Source organism: Hirundo rustica, chromosome 14 (assembly GCF_015227805.2).
Source record: "Hirundo rustica isolate bHirRus1 chromosome 14, bHirRus1.pri.v3, whole genome shotgun sequence".
Lineage (NCBI taxonomy): Eukaryota > Metazoa > Chordata > Aves > Passeriformes > Hirundinidae > Hirundo > Hirundo rustica.
The window spans coordinates 17,648,389-17,675,994 of NC_053463.1; the positions used below are offsets into that span (position 1 = coordinate 17,648,389).

Consider the following 27,606-nt stretch of genomic DNA (forward strand, 5'->3'; position numbering starts at 1 on the left):
TGGCTGGAGTCTCCTCTCAGTGAAAAGTGACACTGTTTTGGGGCTTGTTTTCAGCAGTTTCTTGTAATAACTTTTTTTTTTTAGTTCTCAGTGCGAGTGTTAAAGATTTTGAGGCCTGATCTGACAGCTCACGTACTGGCAGTTGCACATACTGCAGGTATTTTGCAAAGGACAACATTGCATTTTATTCCCCTGGTGCTTCAGTGCTTGGCCATCCTGGTCATCTCCACCATATCCCAACCTATTTCCTTTGGAGTGCCTAAACTGGGATGAATACCCTGGATGCTGTCTGAACATCCCTTACAGTCACAGCAGCTTCTTGTGGTGCTTCCTGGTGGTGTGGCCAGCCATGGCTTGGTGCTTGATCCGGACACCGGGAGTATGTGGTAGTGTGAAATGTAGGGATTACTTTTTCCAAGCACGATTTATTATCCAAAGGGAAGGGTTCTGATAAGCACTTCTCTGGTGTCCTTCGTGTAGCTGAGTGCTTTGGGCTTTATGACTTTAGTCTTTAACTGAGCCTATTCATTCTTAGAGGCCAGAAGGGACCTCCTCTGTCTTGGGTCAGTTCCTAGTGTTTGTTTGGAAGTGGAAGTAAATGATTATTCACTGGAGTAAATCCCAGGACTGAGCTCTGAGCCAGAGCTCTGCTCTTTGCTTTCCTCAGCTGAGGAGCAGAAATGTGTCCCTGATGTGAGAGAACCAGCATAATGGAGTAAATATCTGTGAGTTTTGGTTCCAGATTTGCCTAGGACATGGTGTACATCCGTCACTTGGAGCTGGCTGTGACTCCTGCTGAGGATTCCAGCTGTATTCCCTGTGGCCATCAAAAGTGGGGAACAGCCTGTGAAACCTTGTGGCAGGTTGGGGTCACCTGTGGTAGCCTCCCCTGGCTTGACACCATTTGATTGCTGCCAAGCACTGATCTTTCTGCTTGTGGGGAAAGAGTTTTGCTGCTACAAACAACGTGATACCCATGAGTGCTTTTTTTGGACTTTGTTGTTTTCAGTGGTTTTTGGAGAGCACTAAGGGTGCTACTCTTCATCCCCAGGCTGCCAAGTGTGCTTGAACAGAAGAGTGACCCCTTTCAGGAGCCTGCTCCTCTTGGTGGGCAGTTCTCTCATCGTGGTCTTCTCTTTAGAAGCTGGCAGTATTCAGAAGTCAGTAATTGACTTAATCACTGATCTTTATGAGGCAGATGAGGCGGAAGTGGTGATGTGAGTCCCTCTGAGATATGTCACTAAGCTGCTGCTGCAGGAGGCACTTCTGAACACAGCAAAGGTCGTGGGAGCTTAGAGATCCATTCCTTACTTCTTTGGAGGACTTGCTGGCCTGCCTTTTGTTAGTGTTTCTCTCCTGTTCCGTTCAGAGATCCAATTCTGTCCACTCCACCCTGAGCAGGATATGGCCCTGTGGAGGCAGATTCTCCATGGTGAATTCGTGAATCACCACACCTTTCCTTGGAAAATCCAGTGCCCATTGCTCAGAGCTGCAGCAGTGAGTGCAATATCAGACATTAGTTGTGTCCCTCAGAAAGCGCAGCACAGTCCCACTAAACCTGGGAGATTTCACGAGTGGTGGGCAGGAGCTGTTACTGCTGACGGCTCTTCCAAAGCATCTGCGGAAGGGATGCTGTTAGCCACAGCCTCGTGTTGATGCTTTCTCAGCCTCCTGTGGAAGAGAGGATTTTTTCTCTCTCTGTTCCTGTTACGGTGGTAAAAATGTGTTAGGAAATGTGCAGTGCTCATGCTGGAAGGGATGGAGGGGGGAAATCAGCCCGAGGAGAGGAGGAGATGCAAGGCAGTCTGTTCTGTGTGTGTGTGACAGTCCTCTTCCTTGCAGGTGTTGTCTCTTTCCCACAGAGGAGTTTTCTAGGAAACAGAAATCTATAATCAAATATTCCCCACCAAGGTTGAAAGGACATTTGTGCAGTGTCTTTGCACTGCAGACTCCTCATCAGACCCCGCCCCCTGGCAGGAGGGTGGGTGCCTTGCTCAGGGGAATTCAGCAGCTGTGTGGGTACGGGTGCTGATGGTTTCGCTGATACTGATGGTGCCACTCTGAGTCACCATCAAAAGGACACTTACCCTTTCCATGTGACAAACTCCTGGGTGCTTAGCAGGCTGCCCATTCCTAGCTTTCCCTGAGCCTTTGTGATTTGCATCTAATGAGTTGTTTTGTGGGCCTTCAAGACTGACATTTAAGAGTCTTTACATAGGTGGTTGGTTTCTTGTGATCTTTTGAAATGGTGGGAGAATCCAAATACATCAAGGGAGGCATCAGAGTCAAAGGTAGCACAGCTGGTTACAGACACAGCAGGGGATTGAGTGAACTATACCAGTCCTCATCTGACTGGGCTGGAGGAGGTGCTACAGCAGAGAAAGAAGGAACTATAACCTGAGCTTCTTACTCCTCTGTGTAACATTTCTGTGGCAAAGTAGTCCTGTTTGCAAGGGCTTACTACGAAAGGCTTGGCTTTGTGTTGCACAATGGTCTCCCACTTCTCCCAAGTAGATCTGGGATTCCTCAGAAGTTGGAGGTGATGTTGCCCTTGAAGAGCAGTGCTGTAAATGATCTGTGTTGTTCTGCAGTATCTGTGAAGTTCTATTTCTGCCTTGCTGACTCCAGAGTTACCCTTCTCAAAGCCCCTTCAGACTGTGGGTCAGGCCCCAGGAAGCAGAGCTGGGACTCTCTGGGACTGTCCCTGTGTTCAGAAGCGAGAGCCAGCAGCTTTCCCTCCTCAGTGCCATCCTGCCCAGGCCCTGGGGAGGGCATGCTGCTGGCACTGCCACGGGCACGGCGCTGCGGTTGGGGTGCACGAGGGCTCAGCTGGTCCTGGCTTTGGTTTGCCCTGTGCCACAGCTCTGCCACATTTCTCTCACACAAAAAGCTGTGCTGTGACATCAGGCACTGATGTGGTATGGATTGAAAATTATCTTCCAAACCCAGGAACCTGAGATGGTGGGGGGCAACTCTTCCATCTGTTCTGAAATCCTGTTCTGTAGAGTCTTACAGTGAGGTGTTTTTGTATTCATCAACTGGATCTTGAAGTTGTAGGGAGAGAAGTGGTGCCGACTGTGGTTCCAGGTCAGGAACATTTACCATCCATTATATAAATCATGTGAAATCTAAATTATGCAATTGCACATGCCTTTGAATAGCCAGATAAAATCAGCACTCGAGTGCAGAGTGTCTGCCTAACCCCAGGCAAGGCTGGGTGGATAATAAAAAAAAATAAAAAAAAATTGAGTATTTTTTTACATTTTCTATTACTGAATTATTTTTTCTTTAGCTGCAGTTAGGCTGCAACCTTCGTGGAGATAAGATTTTCTCCAGGTTCTGGGTTGCTTGGATATCAGCAGTTCCAAACCCACACTTGTGCATAAACAAAAGCTTGTGTTTCAGACAATTAGTGAGTGATTAGAATTTCCTGAGGAGTTGTGAAGATTGATACACTTTCATGAGCTGCCAAGTCTGGAATACACTGCCGTACGTCTCTGGAGGAAACAATTGAACTTCAAACAGGACAGGATTCTTCCTTGGAGTAGCTCACTGGTTCTAGGCTGCAGTTTTACTGAATTTTCATTGTGGTGGCTGCTTTTTCTTTATTTCTTTTGTATGCAAACACCTTCTGTGTTGCAAAAAATGAATAATTGAGATGAATTACTGCAGGTTTAGTATTTCACACTGTTCAGTGGCTTTGAGTAACCTTTGTGTAGCTTTTACTGAAAAGTTTGTATAGAAGCCTGTTCAAAATCTGCTTAAAGTTCTGCAGTGTCTGATGCCCTTGAGTGTCCTCTCCCTCTCCCAGCTCTTCAAACCCCTCGTGCTGAGGGTTGTGCTTTGGGCTGGCAATTTGAGGTAACTGGTTTGGTTGAGGTAACTCCCTTTGGTTTGATATGGAAACAGCAGGAGAGATCTGAACCTAAATTCCCTCTGAGAAACCAGGGATAACCTTTGAAGTATTTTAATTTTGCACCAGGCAGCCAAGTTGCAAATGTGTAGTTAATCTTAACAGAGGCTAATTTATTTTTTATGAATTTGGACTGATCTAATTACTAGCTTTGCCTGAAGTTTGCTTCCTGGATGTTACCTATCCTAGCTTTAATCTGGAATACTGCTAACACTTATTAATTGTGTGGGGCAGAGTGTTGTCTTCTGCCTTGTTTATGCATGTGTGTGGCACAGAGAGAAATGTCCAACTTTTGGAGCTTTTGGAATTTGATTTTTGCCTTGCCCTGCTGTGGGGGTGTCCACACAGCCCCTGGGGTTTTGGGAAGGGTGCTCTATAGGAATGGCAGAGCTTGTAGGAGGGGATGGAGCAGGTTCTGGGCTGGGAAACAGCAGTGCTTGATGGAGCACTTGGGTTGCAGGGATGCCTCAGCTGCCTCTGGAGTGTCTTGGCTGCTCCTGGAGCCCGGGAATTCAGCTGCTGTTCTGTGCTCAAACCCTGGTCAGATGTACTATTCTGAGCAGTCAGCACTGAAATGCAACTTTAAATAGTTTGTTTTCCTTTTACAAGTCCTGTAAATGATGAGTGGATCTGAAGAGGAGGTCTCTTTGTATCTGCTCTAAAAGGAAGAAAAGCCATGATAGTCTCGAGCCAGTATTTTCCTTTCAAGTTTTCTTATTTGGATGCTTTTTTTAATACAGGAAATATAAGCTAAAGGGGCCCTTTACTAGACATTGAGACAGTTTCTAAGATAGTAAATATGACTTAATGTTTTCATTATAACAACAACAACAAAATCTCAAATGCTTGACAGACCTAATCCTCCTAACTGCCTAACAAAATCCAGTTATTTAGAGTAGCTTTTGATACAGTTACAGGCGCAGATGTTCTGAACAAGTGTGTAACGGTGTAGTCAAAGCCTTGAAAACTTAAACTCTGCTTTTCCTTCAGAACTTTCAGTGAGTTCAGTGCGTAAGTAACACGGTTTGAAGTTTGCTCTGAGTCTTAAAAGTACAAAGGAGAAACTGTTCTACTTCGGGATGAATTAACATTAAAAGTGCAGATTCTACTTAAATGGGTGCATGTAGAAAATAGATGAACCATTAGTGCAAAACTGCTACTAATAATTGTAGCTGAGAACTTGTGGTAACATCTCTTAATTTTAAAAAATCAATTGAAAAAGCAAATCAATACCTTGCTTCTGACATCTGTGGTTAGTCAGGGTTTCTGGTTTAAACATTGTGCTGTTAAGTTGGGCAGAAAGGATTTCTCTTTTGAGGTACTTGGCCTCTAGAGTAGTGAAAGTTAATTGAGAGATGTTTTAGGCAAGTGACTGCAAGTGTTGGTAGTGATACATCAGTGATAAGCCTGATGCTCTGATACACAATTTGAGTGTTGAGATTGTGCCACTGTTGCAGGAGTGTAGATTGGGATTCCTGCACACATCAGTGTCTGCCAAGGAAGGCTGAGTGACTGGACAGTGAAAGGCAGGAACTGAGACACCTGAAAAGCAAACACCACTTGTAGGCTGAAGGTGGAATTAAACCTCCTGTTGGGCTGGACAGGGGTGGGAAAATGAATCCAGTTTTCATCTAGGTGAGCTGCAGGTGAGGCTTTGCAGGGAGCCTTGCTGACTCCTCTTACTGCTGGCTGCTCTTGCACAAGCTGGGAGAGTGTTACTACTACTACTATTATTATTATTGTTATTCTTTATTACTATTTGAAAATTTCCCCTTGGCAGCACAAGCTGAGTATGTGGGCACCTTAACTTGGCCCCAGCCCTGGCCTGGCTGAAGTGCCAACTGCTTTTGTCATTTATCCTGCACTGTCTGAGGGGCAGGTGGACAGTGAGTAACCGGTTTCTCTATGTATTTGGGCTCTGGTTTTCCATCCAGCACAAGGGTTTGCACCATGTGAGAGTTTTGCGGGCCCTGCTTTGGTGCAGGGATGAGTCATCAAATTGCTACAATTACACAATTCCCTGCTCATTGTCCTTGTAAATACAGTGTGTTTTTATAGGATGGATACAGGCAGGTTTGGGTTACTGACTCTTTACTCCAGATACTCAGAACATTAAAGGACAGTTTGGGCTGTTTTTGAAACAGTTATGCAAGGAAGGTGTTCATGTGATCCTGCGGTACCTGTTGCACTTAAGAACTAATCAGTTACTTCTTATTTAAAACCCAACAAAACCAAACTTCCACTGGATGTCTCTTGGGATTGCAGTAATTACATTGTTTTTCTGGTGACATCAGCTTGCTGTGTGGAAATGGAGGCATGCTGGAAAACAGCTCTAACTTGGACAGAAATGCTGTTGTTTTGTTTCTTATGACAACCTAAATTGAACTGTCGGTCAGTGAGTGTTTTTGATGTAAATCTTTTTGAGAATGCGTAATACGTTATTTCAGAAGTTCTAAAAGCCCCAGAGTGATTTTGCTGTTGCCATTGTCCATCAGCTGCGGTCCTTCACAGGCTGTGGTAAGGATTAAATTCCTGCCCTGCCAGGCAGGCTCAGTTTGGGCACACAGCTGCCTGGTAAAACGATGTGCCATCCCCGAAGGCTCACTGGTGCAGTTGGAGTCCTTCCTTAGTGTTTCATGGAATTGGTTCAGAAGGGTAATGCTGAGCTGCTGAGCATTTTCATGTGTAATTTCAGTTTAAAAACACGTTATGTGGTGTAATTCTGGGCACAGCCCACACTGAGCTGACTTCTGAGTGCCACCAGGATGATCTGAAGGATGGAGCGCTTCTCCCATGAGGAAAGGCTGAGAAAATTTGGATTGTTCAGCCTGAAGGGAAGGCTCTGAGAAGATCTGAGTCTGGCCTTCCAGGAGCTGAGGGAAGAGCTGACAAGAAACATGGAGAGAGCTTACTTACATGATTTTATTAGTTCCATGTGAAGTCAGATATCCTGAATACTCAAAGAAACACCGTTTTATGCATATATATGTGTATATATACATACATGCAATTTAATTTGTAATGGGTTTAATATGAGGACTGATACTCTTGAAGGAAAGTGAAAAGAGTGCTACTAATTGTCAGTCATCAAAGCATTGGTGATTAATAGAGTGATCCGCTTAGTAACTGCTTGTAGTTTAGGAGCCAGCAGAAATAACTGTTCTGGAACATTTAGATGAGGAATGGCTTGAGATTTTCTTTCTCTGAGCAGAGGCAAGAGCAAGCAATTCTAGATTTGGGGAATTTATTGCTCTGGCCAAAACCTCCTGCAAAACAAACCCTTGCGAGGTGTCAAATGGGTATGGAAGAACATTAGATATCTTTTAAAAATTTGCCATCTATAACTTGTGGTCAAATTTAGAGTTTGTAGCAGCTTGAAACACAAACCGGGGAGCTGTGGTGCTGAATTCAGCATGTCTCCTTGAAACTTTTTGGCTGTTAGTCAGAGGCCAAATAAAAATTGATGCCCTATTTCAGTTATGAGGGTTTTTTTCTAATTTTGCCTTCAGCTGTTGGCTCTTCGTAGACTCTTTAAGTATTTTAAGTATATTTTTGTTTGAACTTCCAGCAATAGCTGCACTAAAATAAAACCTGGCAACTGGGAGAGCAGTGAGCTAGGTAAGAATTGAAGCATATTCAGCCTAATTCGTGCAGAACCCCACTGCATATATAAATAGTTTAGTTTAAGCTGAAACAAGTAGTTACGAATGCAGACATCAAATTATAGACATGGCCATGGTCAGCAGAGTGAGCCTTTATGTTTGGTGGACAATCACCTGTCCCTGGGGGCCAAGGAGACCAGCAGAACCTGGGGACATGAGGATTTTTGCATTTCTTCACAGACAGATCTTGAGGAGGATGAGAAGGAAGGAATTTGGTCCTTGCTCTGAGCAGGGTTGATTCCCATCTTGTGCAGTCTAGGTTTGGGGTTCTCCAGATTACAGGATATTTCTACTGAGCCTCTTCACAGTTCAAAGAGGAAGATCCCCTCTTATCCCTGATCAAGTGTCAAGATGTTGTTAATAAACATGGTTTAAGAGGTTCATGGGTTAGCAAATGCTGCCCGTTTCTCCCCAAGGAGAGGCTCACATTCATTTGGAAATGCTCTGAAGTGTTTGACAGTTTCTGGCTCTATTAAAAGCAGGAAGCCATGAGGGGCATGTGCTCCTCGCTTTTAGCTGGTGCAGATGGCTGCCCAGCTTCCTCCCTTGCTGCTGGCTCCAGCTGTCCCAGAGGATGGTGGATTCCTCACTTTCCCTGGGAAATGTGTGCTGAGACCTCCAACAGTCTCTGTGTGGCAGAGCTGGATTCAGGAGGGGATTGAAGCTCCAGCTGAGTGTACTCCACCTGCAGTTTGACTCCAAGGTACCAAGTATGTATTAGTTATTTTGTGTTGGTTCTTCAGCTTCTTCAAAGTCAGATGTAGTTTGTTAAAGACATCAGAACCTGTTTTGCTGAATTCCTTTAATTGGTTTGCTTATTTTGTAACTTTAACTGAAAATTCCTGGTGTTTTTTTTCCAGAGAGTGGAAATCTTGTGAAAAGTTGGACTGTTGAAGATTTAGCTGGGTCTTTAACTGAGATGGGAATTACTGGTGTAGTTTCAAGGGCAGTGGGACGTAGAGGTTCTTACCTCCTTTCCCTTTTCCTTTCATTAAAGCTCAAATATAAGACTCTCTTCTTTTTTTCAAGGTAATACAGCCGTTGTCTTGTTCTGTCCATCCATCCTCTGTATCTTGTGAATCCTTTCTTTGTCAGGGAAAACTTTATCATCAGAGAAACTTAGCAGTGTTGTGAGCCTTGCTCAGTGCTGAAACTTGTGTGTCCTGCCCCAGTTCCCAGGATTTCCTGCTATCACTTCCATAATTGCTCTCCTGATACTGGAGCTCAAAGTGGGTTAAGAACAAAGCTGCACCAGGCTGTTCCCCTGCCCAGGCAATTAAGTGACTCAAGGCACTCCCAACTCCTGGAGCCTGGTGCAAATGCAGGCTGAAAGCAGCCTGCTGGAAATCTGGAGCAGCCTGTCCAGGTTTGATGGATTTCTGCTGGAAAAGGTGCAGCTTTTCCTGCATCTGCTGTGAGGGAGGGCAGTCTTGCAGTGCCACTCACCTGCGGGAAAACATGGAGTGCTTTTGCCCCTCGCAACCTCACATCCATGGAACTGCTGTGCTTCAGACATCAGTTGCTACCTGGTATCCAGGGATCTTACTTGACACTGATTTATGGAGTTTTAGAGTACCTACAATTTCTTTGCCTTTGGGGATCATTCATAATTGTTTCTATTTCGGAAACTTTTCATAATCCCCAAAGGGAATTAGCTTGATGTAATTAGACTTGTCAGAACCTCTTTCTCTCCAACTAACTTGTGCACCTGTTCTTGCCATGGTTTTCTGCACCCCATAGACATCCCAGAAATGTGAAGTATTGTGGAGCAGAAAGACTAAAGAAAGCCTGAAGTTTCGGTGGGACTAAGCAAGGAATGTGGGATGCAAATCTCCAGGAAATGAGCTTTTAAACTTGCCCAGCTTGTGGAGCAATGTGTGAATTTTACTGCCATTTCTGGTTACAGTCAGTGGAAGTAGAGGCTGGGGCTTTGCTCAGTGTAACTCAATTTAGTTGGGTTTTAACAACTGTGAGGCAGCAACAAAACATCCCAGCTTGGACCCATTGTTATCTCTTGGCTGTCGCTGCTGTTCCCAGTAGGGATGGAGAGCACTTACTCCAGGCTGACTAATTAAGGAATGACAGCTGGTTGGAAATAATCATTCTACTTTTGCAAGAGCCGTGAGCAACTTCACAAGAATCTCTGGAAAAAATGAACATATAAACAATATAAATTGACAATATTTAGAAGCTCTGCTTGCACTGTGCGAAGCTGCAAGGCTCCTGTGGGGGTCAAAATCATGCCTGGGGAATGTCTGCAAGGGCAGCTCAGCCTTGCTGGGATCGCTGGGATGAGATGTCAGTGCTTCCATCAGGCCTTGGAGCTGTTCAGCAGCAGAGCTGCCGGGAATTGGGGTGGATTCTGTGGTGATGCCACTTCAAAGCCACTTGGGAAACCGGCTGTATGTGGAGGGGAGGTGGGTGGGGTGAACAAGAGGTGCTGCTGAGGGAAGGGAAGAGCTGGATTTGGAGATGCCTATCGGTGTTCTTGCACAAGGGCTGGAGCCCAAGAGCCAGGACTGGTGACACCAGCTGTCAGGAATTCTGAAATCCTTCATTTGCCAAGTGCTGGGAATGGACAGGGCAGATCAGAGCTGTCTAATTGCTTCTTCCAGACAACAGGGCAGGATCCACCCAACATCTCCTGGTCTCCAATTAGTAGGTTTAAGTGCTGGAAAGAGAGACTAGAGTCTGAACTGGGATGTATGTGATGACCCCAAAATGAAGTGTTTCAAGAGAGAAGCAGATAGAGTTTATTAGGAGAAGATATAATAGGGAAAGCAAAATATCTATTTGGGAGCAGAAAGGGAAAGGATGAAGGATTGAAAAGCTCTAAAATACAGTAAGAAGGTGTGGAATGGGTCAGGGCAGGAAAAGAGAGAACACAAGAAGCTGTAGTAGTGTAGATACCATTAAATTAATGTAGCTGCCAACTTCCTGGTGAAATATCTTAATACTGTGTTCATAGCCAGCCTAAAAATCAAGCTGTGTTATCTGCCCCCAGAGTTATGGCTCAGATGGTGACAGGACATGGGAGTGTCTCTGGGCAGCAGTGCAGTTTGGAATCCCCATCCCTGGAGGTGTCCAAGGAAGTGCTGGAGGTGGCACTCAGTGCTCTGAGCTGGGGACAAGGTGGGCATTGGGCACAGCTTGGACTCGATGGTCCTTGAAGTCTTTTCTATCCTTAAGGATTCTGTGATCCTGTGACATTCCGAGGCTGTAGCCTCTCCCTGAAGCCTGCTGCCCAGTTATTTCCCTGGGCACAGCACAGAGGGAAGCTCACTCTACAATGTGCTGGTGTGGCAGTCTGGTGATTTTGGTGACATTTGTGTTCCTGCACTCTGTGTCACAGTGCTGCTGTGCTGTAGTTTTATTGGCTGTTCCCAGAATGACATCGTGTTTAGGAGGCAGTTCTTAGTCTCCATCCCTGGGAAAGCTGGCAGAGATCTCTGAGATATTTTCTGATAAAGGAAGAAATGCAACGGCAGAATCCCACTGTAGCCTGCTGAAGGAAAGTTAGGGGGATAAATGGATTAAATGTGGGATTTCTGCTGAATTTGCTGACCCAAGCCCCCTGTTTGATATTCTCAGTGTTCCTTGCTCACATCTCCCAGGATCCATGGGTTTATTTAGCCTTCAGCTGCCAAAGGAGATGAGATGTTCCTTACTCATTTAAGGACACACTAATTGGATGCACCGTTAACAACATATAATCACTCTGAGTGTTTTTAGCTATTCATATTGAAATAAAGTAAAATCAGAGACACCTTGCATAGTTCCCTCATGGCATGTTTGCTTTCCAGAACGGTGTAACTGGTGTGGGCTGTCTGGATCCCAGTCAGTGAGGGGCTGCTGTGTGTTCCCTGCTGTGAGAGAGCCCCCCTTGCACCCCCAGTGAGAGAGGCTGCTTGGGACTTGGGGATAACTGGGATGGCCCTGCAGAGACTGTGGCCTCAAAAACCATGGAAAGTGTGGCTGTCTGTTCCATGTATGTCCAGAAACACTAAAATCCATGTTTTTGTGGAGTCACACCAAAGAGCTCCTGCGTTTATCCGTTTTTGGATTCTCGTCCAGCCGCCTCCTGGGTTTGTACATGTCATTGTCAGGTGTGTCATAACCAGGCAGTTGAGTCTTTCCATCACATGTGGCCACAGTTTTTATTCTGTTGTCCAAAGTCCGTGTGCCACGTTTTTCTACACCATCAGGGAGGGCTCAGGGTAAGCTTGATCTGAGGCAAGTTGGGCAGGGGAGGAAAGGTTGCTATAGACAGGATACTGCTTATTTTCCAGGTTCTGTGGGTTTGTGCAGCATGTCCTCATGGAAGAAGGAGGAGGAGATGAATGCTTTTGAGATGGAATTGTGTTTTGAGTGGGAGTAGATGTGGTTTCTAAGGAGTTATCCATAATCCAAGATGGCAGGAGTAAGGGAATGGTGTGACGTATTCCACTGTGTCTAACCTGAGCCCCCTGTGCCCGTTTCTGTTGAGACAAAAGGGAAGGAGGCTGAAATAAATACAGACGGTGTTGGAGGACGCCCCATTTGGCCTGCTAACCCTCTGCCAGTCTCCTGGGCACAGTGATGGGGAGGGCGGGCTGGGGGAGGCTGGAGCTGCCTGGGAATGTGGGACTTGGGAGCAGGGAGGAGGAGATGGCTCTGCCATGGACAGCAAAAGGGAACTGCTCATCAACAACAGGGGCAGAAAGGAGGGAGAGATTTTGGGAGACAGAGGTGAGCTCAGAGATTTGCAGCTAAAGTTTTATAGAAATCCTTCCATCTTTTGTTGGTGAAGGAGAGGGAGGGAAGTAGTAGTGAGGAGCAGTTCTGATATGGGGAGAGCACTACAATAAAGGCAGAAGTGACTGTCAAGGGTTCACAGCCTGAGCAGTGAATTGCAGAGAAGATCTGCAAAGAATAATCCCTGTTCCTAGAGCTGGGGGGAAAAAGCATACTCTGCTGCATGTAAGTAGCGTATACTGGGGTGGTTTTTTTGGTTTTTTTTTTTTTTTTTTTTTTGCCTAGCTGTATGCAATTTAACTTTGGCAGAAAGTGCTGGTTGAATACATTGACAGGTTTAATTGCTTTGGCTTGAGTAGGATGAAAGTGAATTTATTTCCCAGTGAGAAAAGCATTGAAAGGCTGCATGAAAATCTGTCAAAGGAAATTGAAGCGGGGTTGGGGAGTTATCTTTACAGTAAATGGAATTGATAAACATGTCAGTTAAAAGGGGAATTTATTTATAATACTCAGGTTTTGTGGCCAGAAGTCTTTGAGAATTCCATTCACTGGGAAAATGAATTTTATCTGTTTAATTGATTTACTTTTTCGTAATGCTTGTAAGAGCAGGAAATTGTCACAGAGTAAAAAACTGAAGTAATATTTATTCTTTTTTTCTAGAACACGTCAGTAATGGAGGATCAGAATGAAGATGAGTCTCCAAAGAAAAATACCCTGTGGCAGGTAGGATTAACATGGATGTAGAAGAGGTGCCAGGATTTTATATGCTGTTGCTTTTGAGAAATGTCCAAATCTTGGGTCTGCATAATCATCCTTGGATGTTGTTGGCTGTATCCTCCTAAAATGAACTCTGCCTTAAGTGAAGGATGATGCCAGTGAATAATCCTTGAGAAATTACCAGTTTTGCTCAGATTTTGTAGTTTGTGCTGACCTTGGGAGGACAATGCTGCGTCAAAGCATCCTTGGGAATAAAGTTAATTTGTATTTCAGAGATTGTGACTGTTGTTTAAAAAGAGAAGTTCAACGTGGCAAGGACTTGGAACCCATTTGCTTTGAAGAAGTTTAGGAATATTTTGGAGCTGCAAATTGCTCCCCAGCAGCCCCTTGACTCCTGAGGGCCTCACAGGAGCTGGCATCGCTCTGAGACTCTGCTCACTAATTATCAATGACTCCTGCCAGGGGCTTCTGGGGCATCCTGATGTGGAACTGAAGCTCCCGGGATTTTAATGAGGTGTTCAAGTGGATGTCCCAAACATTGACAGGAGCTGTTTTGTAGAAACAAACCAAGCCCTTGATTTTTAGTCTTTATTTATGGACTGTGCAACACTGACATAAGGGTCTTGAATTCTTATTTTAACTGCCAGAATCTGAGCAAAACATTTGTGGAGACAAACTGCAATGCGCCCAGAAACCACTGCTTTGGGCTGAGAAAGGTAGTTCTAAAAACAATGACATCCCTTGCAGTTTAAGTGGTAAGAGGTGTAAGGGAAGAATTCAAGAATTCCAGTGTAAGAAGTAATTTAGGAGCAAAGTCTATGAAGGACTTTGAAACTCATCTGATGTAACTAATTTCCTGAAGAATGTGTTTTAAAATTTAGTTTTGGTTATTTCTTTGCAGCTTCTTACATGTTCTTCCTTGAGAGTGTTTTTATTAAGCTGTTCCTATAGTTTATATATAAGTACCAATATTTAAAGATATACCAGCAAATAAATAATGTTCCTTTTCCAACCCCAGATAAGTAATGGAACTTCGTCTGTGATTGTCTCAAGAAAAAGACCATCGGAAGGAAACTACGAAAAGGAAAAAGACTTGTGTATAAAATATTTTGACCAGTGGTCTGAATCAGATCAAGTGGAATTTGTGGAACACCTCATTTCCCGAATGTGTCACTATCAGCATGGACATATTAACTCTTACTTGAAGCCCATGTTACAGCGGGACTTCATCACTGCGCTGCCAGGTAAATCCAAGGCATGGAGCAAGGGTTTGCTCTAGGATGTGCAGCTTCTGGGGAACATCCTCCACATTTCCATTGTCCCTTAGAGATCCAGTGCCCCTTCCTGATGCAGAGAAGGGCAGCAGGGTGCCTGAATCCCTTCTGTGATTAATTGAAATGGCCACTGGATGCCAGTGTTGTTCCATGTTAAAATATTTGGAGCGGGATATCCCAAAGAATTTGTGCTGGAATTGGAACTGAGTTGTCACAAAAGCTATGTATCTGCAAGCTTTGGCCCGAAGTCCTTTTTCATACAGAAAATACTACTGCAGGGGTATTTTAGTTTAGGAGGTCTTACATTTTAATGTTGTGCTGAGTGTCTGCTTAGATGAGTACATCTAGTTTGTCTACTCTTGTTGCTCACCTAAGAGTAAAAACACTTGTGGATTTTTATTGTGTTGTCCTGCCCTGATTCCTCCTTTCAGTTACTCACAGCCTCTTCTGACACCCACAAGTGTCAGACTGTGTTGAGATGTTCAGATAGGAAATCTGTTTTTACACTTGCTGTATGGATTTTTTCACAAAAATGCAGAGCAGCAAGAAGTGGATATATAGAATCTCTAGGTTTTAATTAGCCAGTAAAATCAAATTTATTTTTCCATTAATTTTTGCAAGAAATTGTTATCTCTGGATTCTTGCTGCTGGGGATAGTGATTCATTTGATTCTTGGAAAGGGAAATGTGTGTACATTGCTTGTAGGGTGAGAAATCAGCCTGGGTAAGTGGTTGGTGTATTCTGTGTGCTCCTGGCAGCCCACTGGCACAGCTTCACCCTGCATTGTGTGAGCAGCCTCTGGGGTTAACCCAGGAGTGCCAGGACATTGCTGAACATGGAGGAGGGTGGAAGAGGAGGCCATGCAAGCCTAAAAGCTAAATCCTAAAACTCCAAATCAGCTGCTTCTCCTAGGACTGATTTTCCAGATGCTTCATGTACAAGTCTGACATTCAGTTAAAATTTTATTTTGTTTTTATACCTCAGTGGTGACACAGAGTTTTATACAGATCTTTTGTGTTATATATTTCTGCCTAAGAAAATTTTGGGGTCTTTCTAAGATGACACTTGTTTATACCACATTTGTATATATTAAAACACATCTTTACAACTTCTGTTGCTTTTTCCCAATGTAAATACTGGGAATTGTTCCCGTATTCAGCCTTCCTTGAAGGTGCTGTGACGTGCAAAGAACATCTGTCTGAATTTACCCGGGAACTTAATCCCGGCTGATTGAAATCAATCCTGTGTTGAGCTGCAATCACATTAAAGGATAACTGGATGTCCTGGTTTGGGGACAAATTTGGAGAAAACCCCTGAATGGGATCCCTCCGGGAAGCAAACCCAAATGGCCCCTCCCTCCAACTGGTCTGGTAAAAATCTTCTTTGGAGAAAAGTGGAGAAAACTATTTTACTTAACAAAGTGCATACAAGTATAACAAATGAATAACATGAAACAATAAAACCTTTCGTTCTGGAGTGAGATGGCAAATTGAGAAAGTTCTTGCCATGGGTGGAGCTCGGCTCTCTCTCAGTCTCTCCTCAGTCCCAGTCCCTCGGGCGCTGCTGGAAAATGCCGAGGTCCAGGCCCCAGTGGACAGCAGGTGCAGCCCCCAGTGCTCCCCTGGGTTTTCAGTCCAGAGCAGGTTTAAACAGTTCCAAGAAAAAAGGAAAACAAAACAGTCCAGGGAACTTCTCTGCCCTAGCTAGCTGAAACTAACTAAAAGCAAAAAAAAGATCTCTGTCCTGCAGTCTCTCCAAGCCTCCACTGAACACCCTGTCCAGAGAAGAATGTGTAGGAGTCAGAGGCAGTTTTCTCAAAACAAACTCTGTGCTTCTCCTTGCTCTTAGAACCAGTCTTAAAGGCACAGAACTCAATATACAGCACAAACAGAACAGACGATTGGGGATACAAGCATCATAAAGTTACCCTGGGACATTCCACCCCTTATCCCCATATCGTCAACTTACTAAAACTAATATATATATTCTAGCTCTACACACACATACATCTATATAAAAACAAGATGCTATATACAGCTACATACAGACAGTGGCAGTAACATTCAGCACACAGTGATAACTACACACGGTTCTCACCCAACAATCAGATCTCCCTGGGGTACACATCGTGTGGTTCCATCTTTCTGCATTACCCACCATGTGCAACCTGGTGCCTGAGCAAAGACAATCCCATGGATCGGTTTGTCTGTGCTTGAAGCAGGATTGATCCAAACTGTCTTCCCTCGCAAACCTCTTACACTTACTACTGGGACTTTCTCTCCATCTACTGTATGTAGGGGCTCAGATTGGGCAGGGCCTGCTCTGTTGGTAGAACCTCGGATGTTAACTAAGCAGGTGGCCGTTGCTAGATGCTGCTCCCAGTTTTTGAATGATCCCCCACCCAGTGCTTTCAGGGTGGTTTTTAGCAGTCCATTGTATCTTTCCACTTTCCCTGAAGCTGGTGCATGATAAAGAATGTGGTACACCCATTCAGTGCCATGTTCCCTAGCCCAGTTGTTGATGAGGCTGTTCTGGAAATTAGTTCCATTGTCTGACTCAATCCTCTCAGGGGTACCATGCCTCCAAAGAACTTGTTTTTCAAGGCCTAGAATGGTGTTCCGGGCAGTAGCGTGAGGCACAGGGTAGGTCTCCAGCCATCCTGTGGTGGCCTCCACCATGGTCAGCACGTAGTGCTTGCCTTGGCGGGTTTGGGGAAGGGTGATGTAGTCAATCTGCCAGGCTTCCCCGTACTTATACTTGGACCATCGCCCGCCATACCATAGCGGCTTCACCTGCTTGGCCTGCTTGATGGCAGCACACGTCTCACAGTCATGGATAACCTGAGGAAATACTGTCCAAGGTTAGATCCACCCCTCGGTCTCGGGCCCACTTACCGGTGGCATCTCTGCCCTGGTGACCTGAGGCATCATGGGCCCATCGAGCTAGGAACAACTCTCCCTTGTGTTGCCAGTCTAAGTCTATCTTTGACACCTCTGTCTTTGCAGCCTGATCTACCTGCTGATTGTTTTGGTGCTCCTCATTAGCCCGACTCTTGGGAACATGGGCATCTACATGGCGGACTTTTACAGGTAGCCTCTCCACCTGACTGGCCATGTCCTTCCATTCATCTGCAGCCCAGATTGGCTTTCCCCTACGCTGCCAGTTGGCCTTTTTCCACCTGTCCAGCCAACCCCATAGAGCATTGGCCACCATCCATGAATCAGTGCAGAGGTAGAGCTTTGGCCACTTCTCTCTTTCAGCAATGTCCAGGGCCAGTTGAACAGCTTTGAGTTCAGCAAGTTGGCTTGACTCACCTTCTCCTTCAGTGGCTTGTGCAACCTGTCGTGTGGGGCTCCATACAGCTGCTTTCCACTTTCGTTTCATCCCAACAATTCGACAGGAATCGTCAGTGAAAGGGGCATAGCGTGTTTCTTCTGCTGGCAGTTGGTTGTACGGTGGAGCTTCTTCAGCACATGTCATTTGCTCTTGTTCCTCTTCATCAGTGAAGCTAAAGTTTTCTCCTTTAGGCCAATTTGTAATTATTTCCAAAATTCCAGGGTGATTCGGTTTTCCAATATGGGCATGCTGTGTAATGAGGGCAGTCCATTTGCTCCATCTGGTGTTGGTGGCGTGGTGGGTAGAGGGAACTTCTGCTTTGAACATCCATCCCAGCACTGGTAGTTGAGGTGCCAGCAGGAGTTGTGTTTCAGTTCCTACTACCTCTGAGGCAGCTTGAACTCCTTCATAGGTGGCCAAGATTCTCTTCTCTGTGGGAGTGTAGTTGGCTTCAGACCCTCTGTAGCTTTGGCTCCAGAATCCCAGTGGTCGGCCTCGAGTTTCACCAGGCCCCTTCTGCCAAAGGCTCCAGGACAGAGCATGGTTCCCGGTTGCAGAGTAGAGCACATTCCTCACCTCGGGTCCCATCCTGACTGGGCCAAGGGCCACTGCATGAGCGATCTCCTGCTTGATCTGGGCAAAGGCTTGTTGCTGTTCAGGGCCCCAGTGGAAATCGTTCTTCTTGCAGGTGACCAGGTAGAGAGGGCTCACAATCTGGCTGTACTCAGGAATGTGCATCCTCCTGAATCCTATAGCGCCTAGGAAAGCTTGTGTTTCCTTCTTGTTGGTTGGTGGAGACATCACTGTGATCTTGTTGATGACTTTGGTGGGAATCTGACACCGTCCATCTTGCCACTTTACTCCCAGGAGCTGGATCTCTCGAACAGGTCCCTTAACTTCGCTCTTCTTGATAGTGAATCCAGCCTTCAGGAGAATTTGGATGATCTTCTCTCCTTTCTCAAACACTTCCATTGCCGTGTTCCCCCACACAATGATGTTCTGGAGCCTCACCCTTTTCCAGTGCAGCCTGGATCAGTCCATGGCAGATGGTGGGGCTGTGTTTCCACCCCTGGGGCAGTCGGTTCCAGGTGTACTGCACGCCCCTCCAGGTGAAACCAAACTGAGGCCTGCATTCTGCAGCCAGAGGAATGGAGAAAAAGGCATTAGCAATGTCAATTGTGGCGTACCATTTTGCTGCCTTGGATTCCAGCTCGTACTGGAGTTCCAGCATGTCTGGCACAGCAGCGCTCAATGGTGGAGTCACTTCGTTCAAGGCACGGTAGTCCACAGTCAATCTCCATTCTCCGTCAGGCTTGCGCACAGGCCAGATGGGGCTGTTGAAGGGTGAGTGGGCTTTGCTGACACCCCCCTTGGCTCTCCAGCTCACAGATCATCTTGTGGGTGGGCATCACGGCATCTCGATTTGTTCTGTACTGTTGACGATGCACTGTTGAAGTGGCAATTGGCACTCGCTCTTCCACCTTCAGAAGACCTACAGCAGATGGGTTCTCTGATAGTCCAGGCAAGGTATTGAACTGCTTAACACCCCCTGTCTCTACAGCTGCTATCCCAAATGCCCACCTGAATCCCTTTGGGTCTTTGAAATACCCATTCCGGAGGAAGTCTACGCCCAAAATGCATGGAGCTTCTGAGCCAGTCACAATAGGGTGTCTCTTCCACTCATTTCCAGTCAGACTCACATCAGCTTCCACCAAAGTCAGATCCTGTGATCCCCCTGTCACACCAACAATGGAAACAGATTCTTCCCCCACGTGTCTTGATGGAAGTAATGTGCACTGTGCACCAGTGTCAACCAAGGCCTCATATTTTTGTGGTTCTGATGTGCCAGGCCAACAAACCCACAAAGTCAAAAAACCACAGTTTTCCCTAGCCTCTGCCTGGCTAGAGGCAGGGCCCCTCTAAGCCTGATTATCCTTATTTCCCTGGGTAACCGGAGCTGCTTCCTTCTTGGTAGAACTTCCTCTCATAGTCTTGCTGTCCAGCAATTCATGCAGCCATTGTGCCAGGGCATCAGTAGATTCTCCATCCCATCTTCTCATGTTTTCTCCACAATCACGCAGGAAGGACCACAGCTTAGCCTGTGGGATGCCCTTTCCCTCTTTATCTGGGGAACGTTTGTGTGTGGTGCCAGAACCTCTGACCTGTACTACAGAGATTTGGAGAATGTCCTCCCTGAGTTTTTTATGATTCTCCTCCATCTTGTCTGCTAATCCCCGCACCTGTGTTTCCAGAGCTGTGATTCTGGCGTGTGTTGGACCATGCACGGTATCTGCATATGTTCGGAGCTTCTTTGCCATATCAAGCACGGTCTCCTCTGTCTCATCCCGCTTCATTATTGCTAAAGCAGAGGAGTATTCTTGTGGCCCAAGTCATACAAGTTTTCGCCACATCACAGGTGTACGTGGTACCAAGTCTGGATTCCTAGTGTTTAGGTCATCTGAGAAGACAATTTCCGCCACTGCCATTTCTCTCAAGCACTGAATCCCTTGTTCAGTGTCTTCCACTAGATTTGCTGCATATGGAGATTGTCTGCACACAGATATCTTTGTGCCACACTTCCCAGGACCCATTCCCAGAGACTGCAAGAGTGAGCCTCCCTCATCATTTCTTGGTCGATAACCGGATCATGTGGCAGGGATCCTAAATGCCTGCTTCAGTGCCATCCAGCATTGTAGCCTCGCCTGCAGCATCCCAAAGATGGACTAACCAACTAATTATAGATTCATCAGGTTGTCGAGTATAATCCTTTCTTAGGCCACGAAGGTCCTTCAGGGAAAAGGACTCAGTAGTATCTCCTGATCTTGTGCCAGTTGGTTTGGCTTCTGACTGTGTATTATCAGTTGCTTCAGCTTCTGATTGTGTGTCAGTTGGTTTGACTCCTGATTGGGTGTCAGAGGCATTGAGGATCCTTCACCTGCATCATCATCTGCTGGTCGATCGGTTTTGTCCGTGTGCTTCTTTCCCTTCTTTACTGCAGCAGCTGCTGGTGTCTTAGCCTCACTGTCTGGTTTCGCTGCAACCTGAGTAGCTGTGGGGTTGGCTGCAGCCTGAGTGACTGATTTATCTCCTTGCTCTCCTGCTTCTATCTGCTGCCATACAGTATGTAGCGGTGTGCAACTCATTCTGGAAAAGCGATAAAGCTTATAGAGGAAGGTCACCAGGTGAAATACCTGGAAGGTGGTGTCTTACCATTCAGGAGACCCTGAACGTTCTCCAAAAGTGATGTAACTGATTCAGAAGAAGGAGAGGAGAGGTTGAAAAGCCTCATCCCCTACTCCTCCTCTAACAAACTGGGTGCAATTATTGATAAATCCCCAAAACATGCTGCTAGAACTAGAACACAGGGTAGGACGAAAAAACCATAAACCAAACATACCTGGCACAAACTCCAGTACTTCTATAAGCTTCCTGTAAATCATAATCACTGAGCTCAACAAAATAGCTATTCTAATTTGTGCATACCTAGTGTAAAAGCTGTGTGTTAGGGACAACATTGGATAAGAAAACAAACTTAGGGACCAGAAAGGTATTAAAACCTAAAAAAAGCCTAGGGGACAGAAACACAGAAAGGACTCCATTCTAAGAGACATTAGGAATTCAAGAAGCAACATGGCCACTGACTGTAACAAAATACAATTAATAATCAATACAAGTTTTTTCCACTCTCTCGAGCCCCGCGCTGGGTGCCAATAAAAATGTATTGTCCTGGTTTAGGGACAAATTTGGGAGAAAACCCCTGAATGGGATCCCTCCGGGAAGCAAACCCAAGTGGCCCCTCCCTCCAACCGGTCTGGTAAAAAACTTCTTTGGAGAAAAGTGGAAAAAACTATTTTACTTAACAAACGAAGTGCATACAAGTATAACGAATGAATAATATGAAACAATAAAACCTCTCGTTCTGGAGTGAGATGGCAAATTGAGAAAGTTCTTGCCGTGGGTGGAGCTCGGCTCTCTCTTAGTCTCTCCTCAGTCCCAGTCCCTCCAGTGCTGCTGGAAAATGCCGAGGCCAGGCCCCAGTGGGCAGCAGGTGCAGCCCCCAGTGCTCCCCTGGGTTTTTTCAGTCCAGAGCAGGTTTACACCGTTCCAAGAAAAAGGAAAAAAAACAGTCCAGAGAACTTCTCTGCCCTAGCTAGCTGAAACTAAATAAAAGCAAAATGATCTCTGTCCTGCAGTCTCTCCAAGCCTCCACTGAACACCCTGTCCAGAGAAGAATGTGTAGGAGTCAGAGGCAGTTTTCTCAAAACAAACTCTGTGCTTCTCCTTGCTCTTAGAACCAGTCTTAAAGGCACAGAACTCAATATACAGCACAAACAGAACAGACGATTGGGGATACATCATAAAGTCACCCTGGGACGCTGGAGTGCCACTCTCAGGCACATGGAGGCATTTTTGGGGTCATTGTGTGCAGGGCCAGGAGCTGGAGTTGATGATCCTTGTGGGTCCCTTCCAACTCAGGATGTTCCATGATGAGTTTTTAAAAGATGGCTTCACTTGTCTTGAAGAAGACAAATTCTTTTGTTCAAAACAAGAGTAGTTTTTCCTTACTGCTATCCTGACCAATTTTACACCTGTGAGAATGTAGGGAAAAATGGAAGAAGAGTTGATGGAATCTGACTTCCCTTGTTTTCAGTGACAGAGTGGTAACTGTGGTGTTTTTCCTGATCTGAATGGCTGGTTTGTATCTAATGTTGATCATATTTAGAGAGCTGACAACCCACATTTGGGTTTCATTTTCATACAAAGTGATATTTATGCATGGACCTTTGAAATCCCTGTGAATTTTAATTGTTTGAATTTATTATTGAATTTCAGCCAAAACTTCAGCTGTTCCCTCTAATCAACAACAGCTTTTTTACCATTTTCTGTAAAACTGCAAAGTCTCTGTAGAGGCTTAAGGGATGGGTGTCATGTTTTCCTTTGAAAAGTCTACCAATAGATGTCAAATTCATTTTCCTTCAGAAAAGGAATAGGTTTTAGTACCTATTTCGGGACTTTCCTAAAACAAATCACTGTCTTTCAGTGTAAAATAGGGATATGCAGCTATTTCAGACCTTAATGTGTCTTAAACTTAGTCCTGCACGCTGTCTGACGTAAAATCTATCCTTGAGATTTTTACTGCTAGCAGAAATACACAGATTTAAATTGCTGCATTCAAAAGAGATGTCAACTGGAATATTTGCCCTAATTAACATAATAGGAACAGGTCCAAAGCACAGACACGAAGGACAGATCCACTGGACTTACGATACAGTTCTCTAAATCATGTAGAATAAATCAATAAATGAGTAGGACTTACATATATTAGTTTCTGCTGCTGTTCATTTTTATGAAGACCATGTGAAATTCAGTGTGCAGTGGAGGACTGTATGAACACACTTTCTTCAAGCTTAAAAAAAAATAACAGTAGTTCCTTTGATTTGTCAGGACTATTTGAAGCCTAAAGTGGGCTGTCATGAGATAAAGTGGAAAATTAAAAAGGTCGTCATCTCCTGGTTTGAAAGATTTTTTTCATGCTTGGCCAAGGGGTGTATGTTACTCATGAAAATGAAGTTACTCAACACTTCAGGTTCAGGGGAGGTTTGTGGAAAGCAAAATTGCAGGTCCTTTGAAATAAGGAACAGACTTTGCAGTGACTTTTTCACAGGGAAGACTTTCTCTCCAGTGTCCCATCTAACCCAGCCCTCTGGCAGTGAAGCCATTCCCCTTGTCCTGGCACTCCAGTTCCTGATGCAGAGGGACTTTCTTGTAGCCCTTCCATATGCTGGCAGGGCTCTGAGGTCCTCACGCAAGCTTCCCTTCTCCAGGCTGAGCATTCCCAGCTCTCCCAGCCTGGCTCATAGGGGAGCTGCTCTAGTCCCTGGGGCAGCTCCATGGGCTCCTCTGGACCTGCTCTGACACTTCCACGTCCTTGTGCTGCGGATACCAGAGCTGTGATCCCTGCTCCAGGTGGGATTTCAGGAGAGCAGAGTGCAGGGGAGAACCCCCTCCCTGGGCCTGCCCACATTGCTTTTGCTGCGCTGTTGTGCTGATTCCCCTCCGAAGCAGGATGATGGTCCAACAGGCAGGAAAGACATAAAACCTTGGAGCTATTTTGGTGTCTCTGTGTGCACTCAGGTGTAACTGGTGCCTCTGCCAATGGTTGTGTTCTTCTGTTGCTGCCGGGCCCCGAAACTCCAGATTCTCAGCGTCTTGCAAAGCCGGTTTGGTTGTTTCTGTGCACTCACTGACTGCTCTTTATTTCTTTGTAGAGCAAGGCTTAGATCACATAGCAGAAAACATCCTTTCCTATCTCGATGCCAGATCCCTGTGTGCAGCAGAGCTGGTGTGTAAGGAGTGGCAGAGGGTCATCTCGGAGGGGATGCTATGGAAAAAGCTCATTGAGAGAATGGTACGCACAGACCCGCTCTGGAAGGGGCTCTCGGAGAGGAGGGGTTGGTAAGTACCTGACCTCACCTGTCCTCCTGCACCAATCCCTCCCAATGAGCTCTGCCCAAAAGGAACTTCAGAGTTAAGTGGGTATTGCTGAGCTCCTGATCTCTGCTGGGACTGGAGGCCAAAGCTATCGGCTCCCCTTTCTGCTGTGGCTTTGTCCCTGTCCTTTTGTGCTCCCATGTCTGTCATCATTATTTCTTGCTTGAGTCTGCAAGTTTGAAATTTCTGTATTGTGGGGAGAACTATCAATTAATTCCATCAGCTCACAAAAAACAGTAACAGCACATTTGCAGGGCTTTTTCTCAAGTGAAGTATTTCCAATTCGACTTCTTTTTTTTTTTTTTTTTAAGTGTAAAATAGCAGCTTGGGCTGCAGAAGCCTCTCAGAGAAAGCCTTGCTGTTTGTGGCAATGGAGTTTTCCCGTCCTTCCCAAGTTTCTGGAGAGCTGTTCTGCTTCATAAACCTGTTTCCCTGTGCTCTCTAGTGGTGTGCCTGAGCAAAGGCATGTACAGGGCAAGGGGATTGCACCCTACTGCCTGGAGACCTTGTGGAGCAGGGAATCAGAACTGGAAAACACTTGTTATCTTTTTAACCTTGGACATTTCAAATATTTGTCAAATCACAAAGTCACAAAGGTTGTAATAGTGATACTAAAAATTCTTCCAGTTATTTCTGAGAATATGTGCTAAGGGTTTGTTCTGGGCAGCCTTTGAATTCCTGTGAAGTTTGGATTCTTTGTGGTGCACTGAAAACTGTTTCTCCTTCTTTCTAGGGATCAGTACCTGTTTAAAAACAGACCAACGGATGGGCCCCCCAATTCATTTTACAGGTCCTTATACCCAAAGATAATCCAGGACATAGAGGTAGGTGTTGTGATCCATCCTGTCTGCAGAACTGATAGTGGTGCTGATTTTGGGGTTCCAAAGGTGGTGAATGTTGGAGCAATGAATCTGTGTCACTGTTGCTCTTGGGGTGATGTGAAAGACACCCTCAGCCATTCCCTGCCACAGCAGGTGCATTGGTTTAGGTGTTACCGCCATTCTTTTTGCATTTGAAGAGTTTTGGAACTCTTCTGAGACTAGGGATTTTAATAAAATAGCAGGTTTAGGACACACTACTCCAAGATAAATTCCCTGTTGCTGAATGTTCAGTATATTGGTCACACGCACTTAGAAAGTGATCTGAGGTTGATGCCTTAAACACCAATTATTTAAAATGTAACTTATGACTTCTAAAGCAGTGACTGAATGTTGCAAATACAGCTTTGGTTGCCATAGGGGATTTTTCCTTACTGCAGTGGTTGGATGGGAACAATAATCAGTCCTATGAGGATGAACCCACAGGGGCATCAGTGGTAAAAAAGCTTCAGATACAAAATTTTGCTTACCTGGTTCTGAGATTTGCAGAGCTGGACTTGCTTAGTGGTTTTGAAATATTTAAAATAAATCAGGATCATCCCAGTGTTCCACCAGCAGGAGAAAATATCTCTTGCTCTGTTTGCTGTACCCACCACAAAGCTCTGAAGTTACACCACAGACTGTCATGGATTTATTTCAGGATGGGAAATTATTGGTCTGAAATTCATTAGTGGGAAAATGTGTTTTGATGTTGAAGACAGATGTGAACTAATGGAATCACTCTGCAGAATGGCAATTTGTGCTGCTTGGCACTCAGGAAACAAAATTATCCTCAGCTCTGAACCCAGCTGTAAAATGGTTCTGCTGGAAGCCATAATGTATTTTCCAAATGCCTTTTTATAAACCTTGCTACATCATTTATAGGCATTTAAAGAACTGAGCATGAAATATACCCTAGGCAAAATATGACCAAACTTGATATTTACCTGTGAGCTGAATGATCCACTTTGTTATTGGAGGGGAGATGTATTTTCCCTGTAGGGAATGAGAGTGATGCTGCAATGATAAAAAGCCTGTGAGATTAAGAGTTTTTAGTGTGATATTTTCTTGCTTTCTGCACAGTTTTGGCCTAGTTCTATAAAGAAAATGGGCGAAAAGCAGCATGAAAATGTTTGCATAGAGCACTAAAACAGTTTGGCATTACTGTAACTCACTTTTAATGTTATTCTTCTGAAACTCATTGGTATAAGTGGAGCATTTGTGTAGGCACTGTTGTTATTATAGATGGAAGCACTCCTTGAAGGTGTTCTGAGGGCTTTTGAATTACCCCAATCTGCTCTTTAATGCTTTGGTTCTTTAGTTGCTGTAGATTTGCTTTCCAGTGCACATTGACAAAGCTCCTGAATTGAACACTTCTTGCTAGGATGAAGCAAGTAGGAAAAACCCCTTGTACTTCTCTCATCCCCAATATCAATAATAAATATTAAAAAAAAAAACCAAAAACCAGTCTTTGAATAGCTGGGAGTTGGAAAAGAGTAGGATTTAAAAATGTATTGTGGCAATGAGTGTGTTTCTGTCACAGCAGATTTCCCCCTGCTTACCTATTCCCTCAAGCCCTCTGAAATATTCCTGTTTACCAGGTTCTCTGACCTGGAGTGGGGTTGGTGTTTGTGCTAAAAGTCAAGGGCCCAATAATTCTTCCACTTCCAAAATTCTATTAGAATTTTTCAAATAAATCACCCTTTAACGTACTTTTCACAAATTGTTTCCCTAAAGGGCTGTCAAAAGGAGCTTTTAACGCTGTTTAAGATGCAGAGAGCGAGTAGAAGTAACAACCAAACTTAGCTTCAAGACTGACTTTTTCCTCCTCTTCCTGTTTTTGTTGCTCTTCCAAAGTTTTGTGCTTTCCCCATTCTTCTGTGTTTCACAGCAATATGCAGAAGCTCTTAAATAAGACTTTCATCTTGGATGTGATGAAGAACTTCTTGTCTCTGAATACCAAAATGTTTTTTCTTCAAATATTTGCCTCGTTCTTTAATTTCTTCCTGTTTCTGTCAGAGGGTCAGAGTTTAGGAAGCCATAGTAGCATTTATGGAATTACATACCTGTTTTTAAAAACAAATCCAAAGATGTGCTTTTTTAATACAGTAAAATACATTTGATGGAGCACAAATATCTTGTCATTTGGTATTTTACCACAAAGATTGACTAAATCCTGCTAGATTGTTTCCAAGGGTGAGTTAGGAATTTACTGCAGCTGATGCTGAATTGGGTTGTGGGCAGAGATAAGCTCAAAGCAGAATGTGCTCGCTGACTGTAAAAATTTGAAAAATAGTCCCAAACCCAAATTTACACTTGGAAGGAAAAACGGGGAATGATAAACAGCAAATTTGAATTCTTTGCTTTGGGTTCTACTTGCACTGTGGGTCAAAAGTTCATGCAAGCACGAAGTGGTGGGAGCTGAAGGTAACACAGGCAGGGGTTTGGCAGAGGGAGCTTCCCTTGCCTCCCCAGAAATGTGGTGGTGCCAGTGGCTGTTTACTTCATGCCACACACATTTTAGGAACTTAATGTCACTTCTGAAGTAATTTGATTTGAAAATAAGAGGACATTTAGAGATCAGAAACCAAATTCTTGGAAAGAGATGGTTACTCCCCACC

At 44.9% G+C, this 27,606-nt stretch overlaps 1 protein-coding gene across 8 annotated transcripts in view; it reads left to right on the forward strand.

Moving 5' to 3' along the window:
- The window catches only part of FBXW11 (F-box and WD repeat domain containing 11), a 63,218-nt gene that overhangs the window by 20,060 nt on the left and 15,552 nt on the right, over positions 1-27,606 (forward strand). For all 8 annotated transcript variants that reach the window (XM_040078179.2, XM_040078176.2, XM_040078182.2 and 5 more), the window contains 4 exons: positions 12,970-13,032; positions 14,045-14,270; positions 23,906-24,092; positions 24,862-24,952. In XM_040078179.2, coding sequence (XP_039934113.1) covers positions 12,970-13,032; positions 14,045-14,270; positions 23,906-24,092; positions 24,862-24,952 — 567 coding nt within the window. The remainder of the gene's footprint in view (positions 1-12,969; positions 13,033-14,044; positions 14,271-23,905; positions 24,093-24,861; positions 24,953-27,606) is intronic.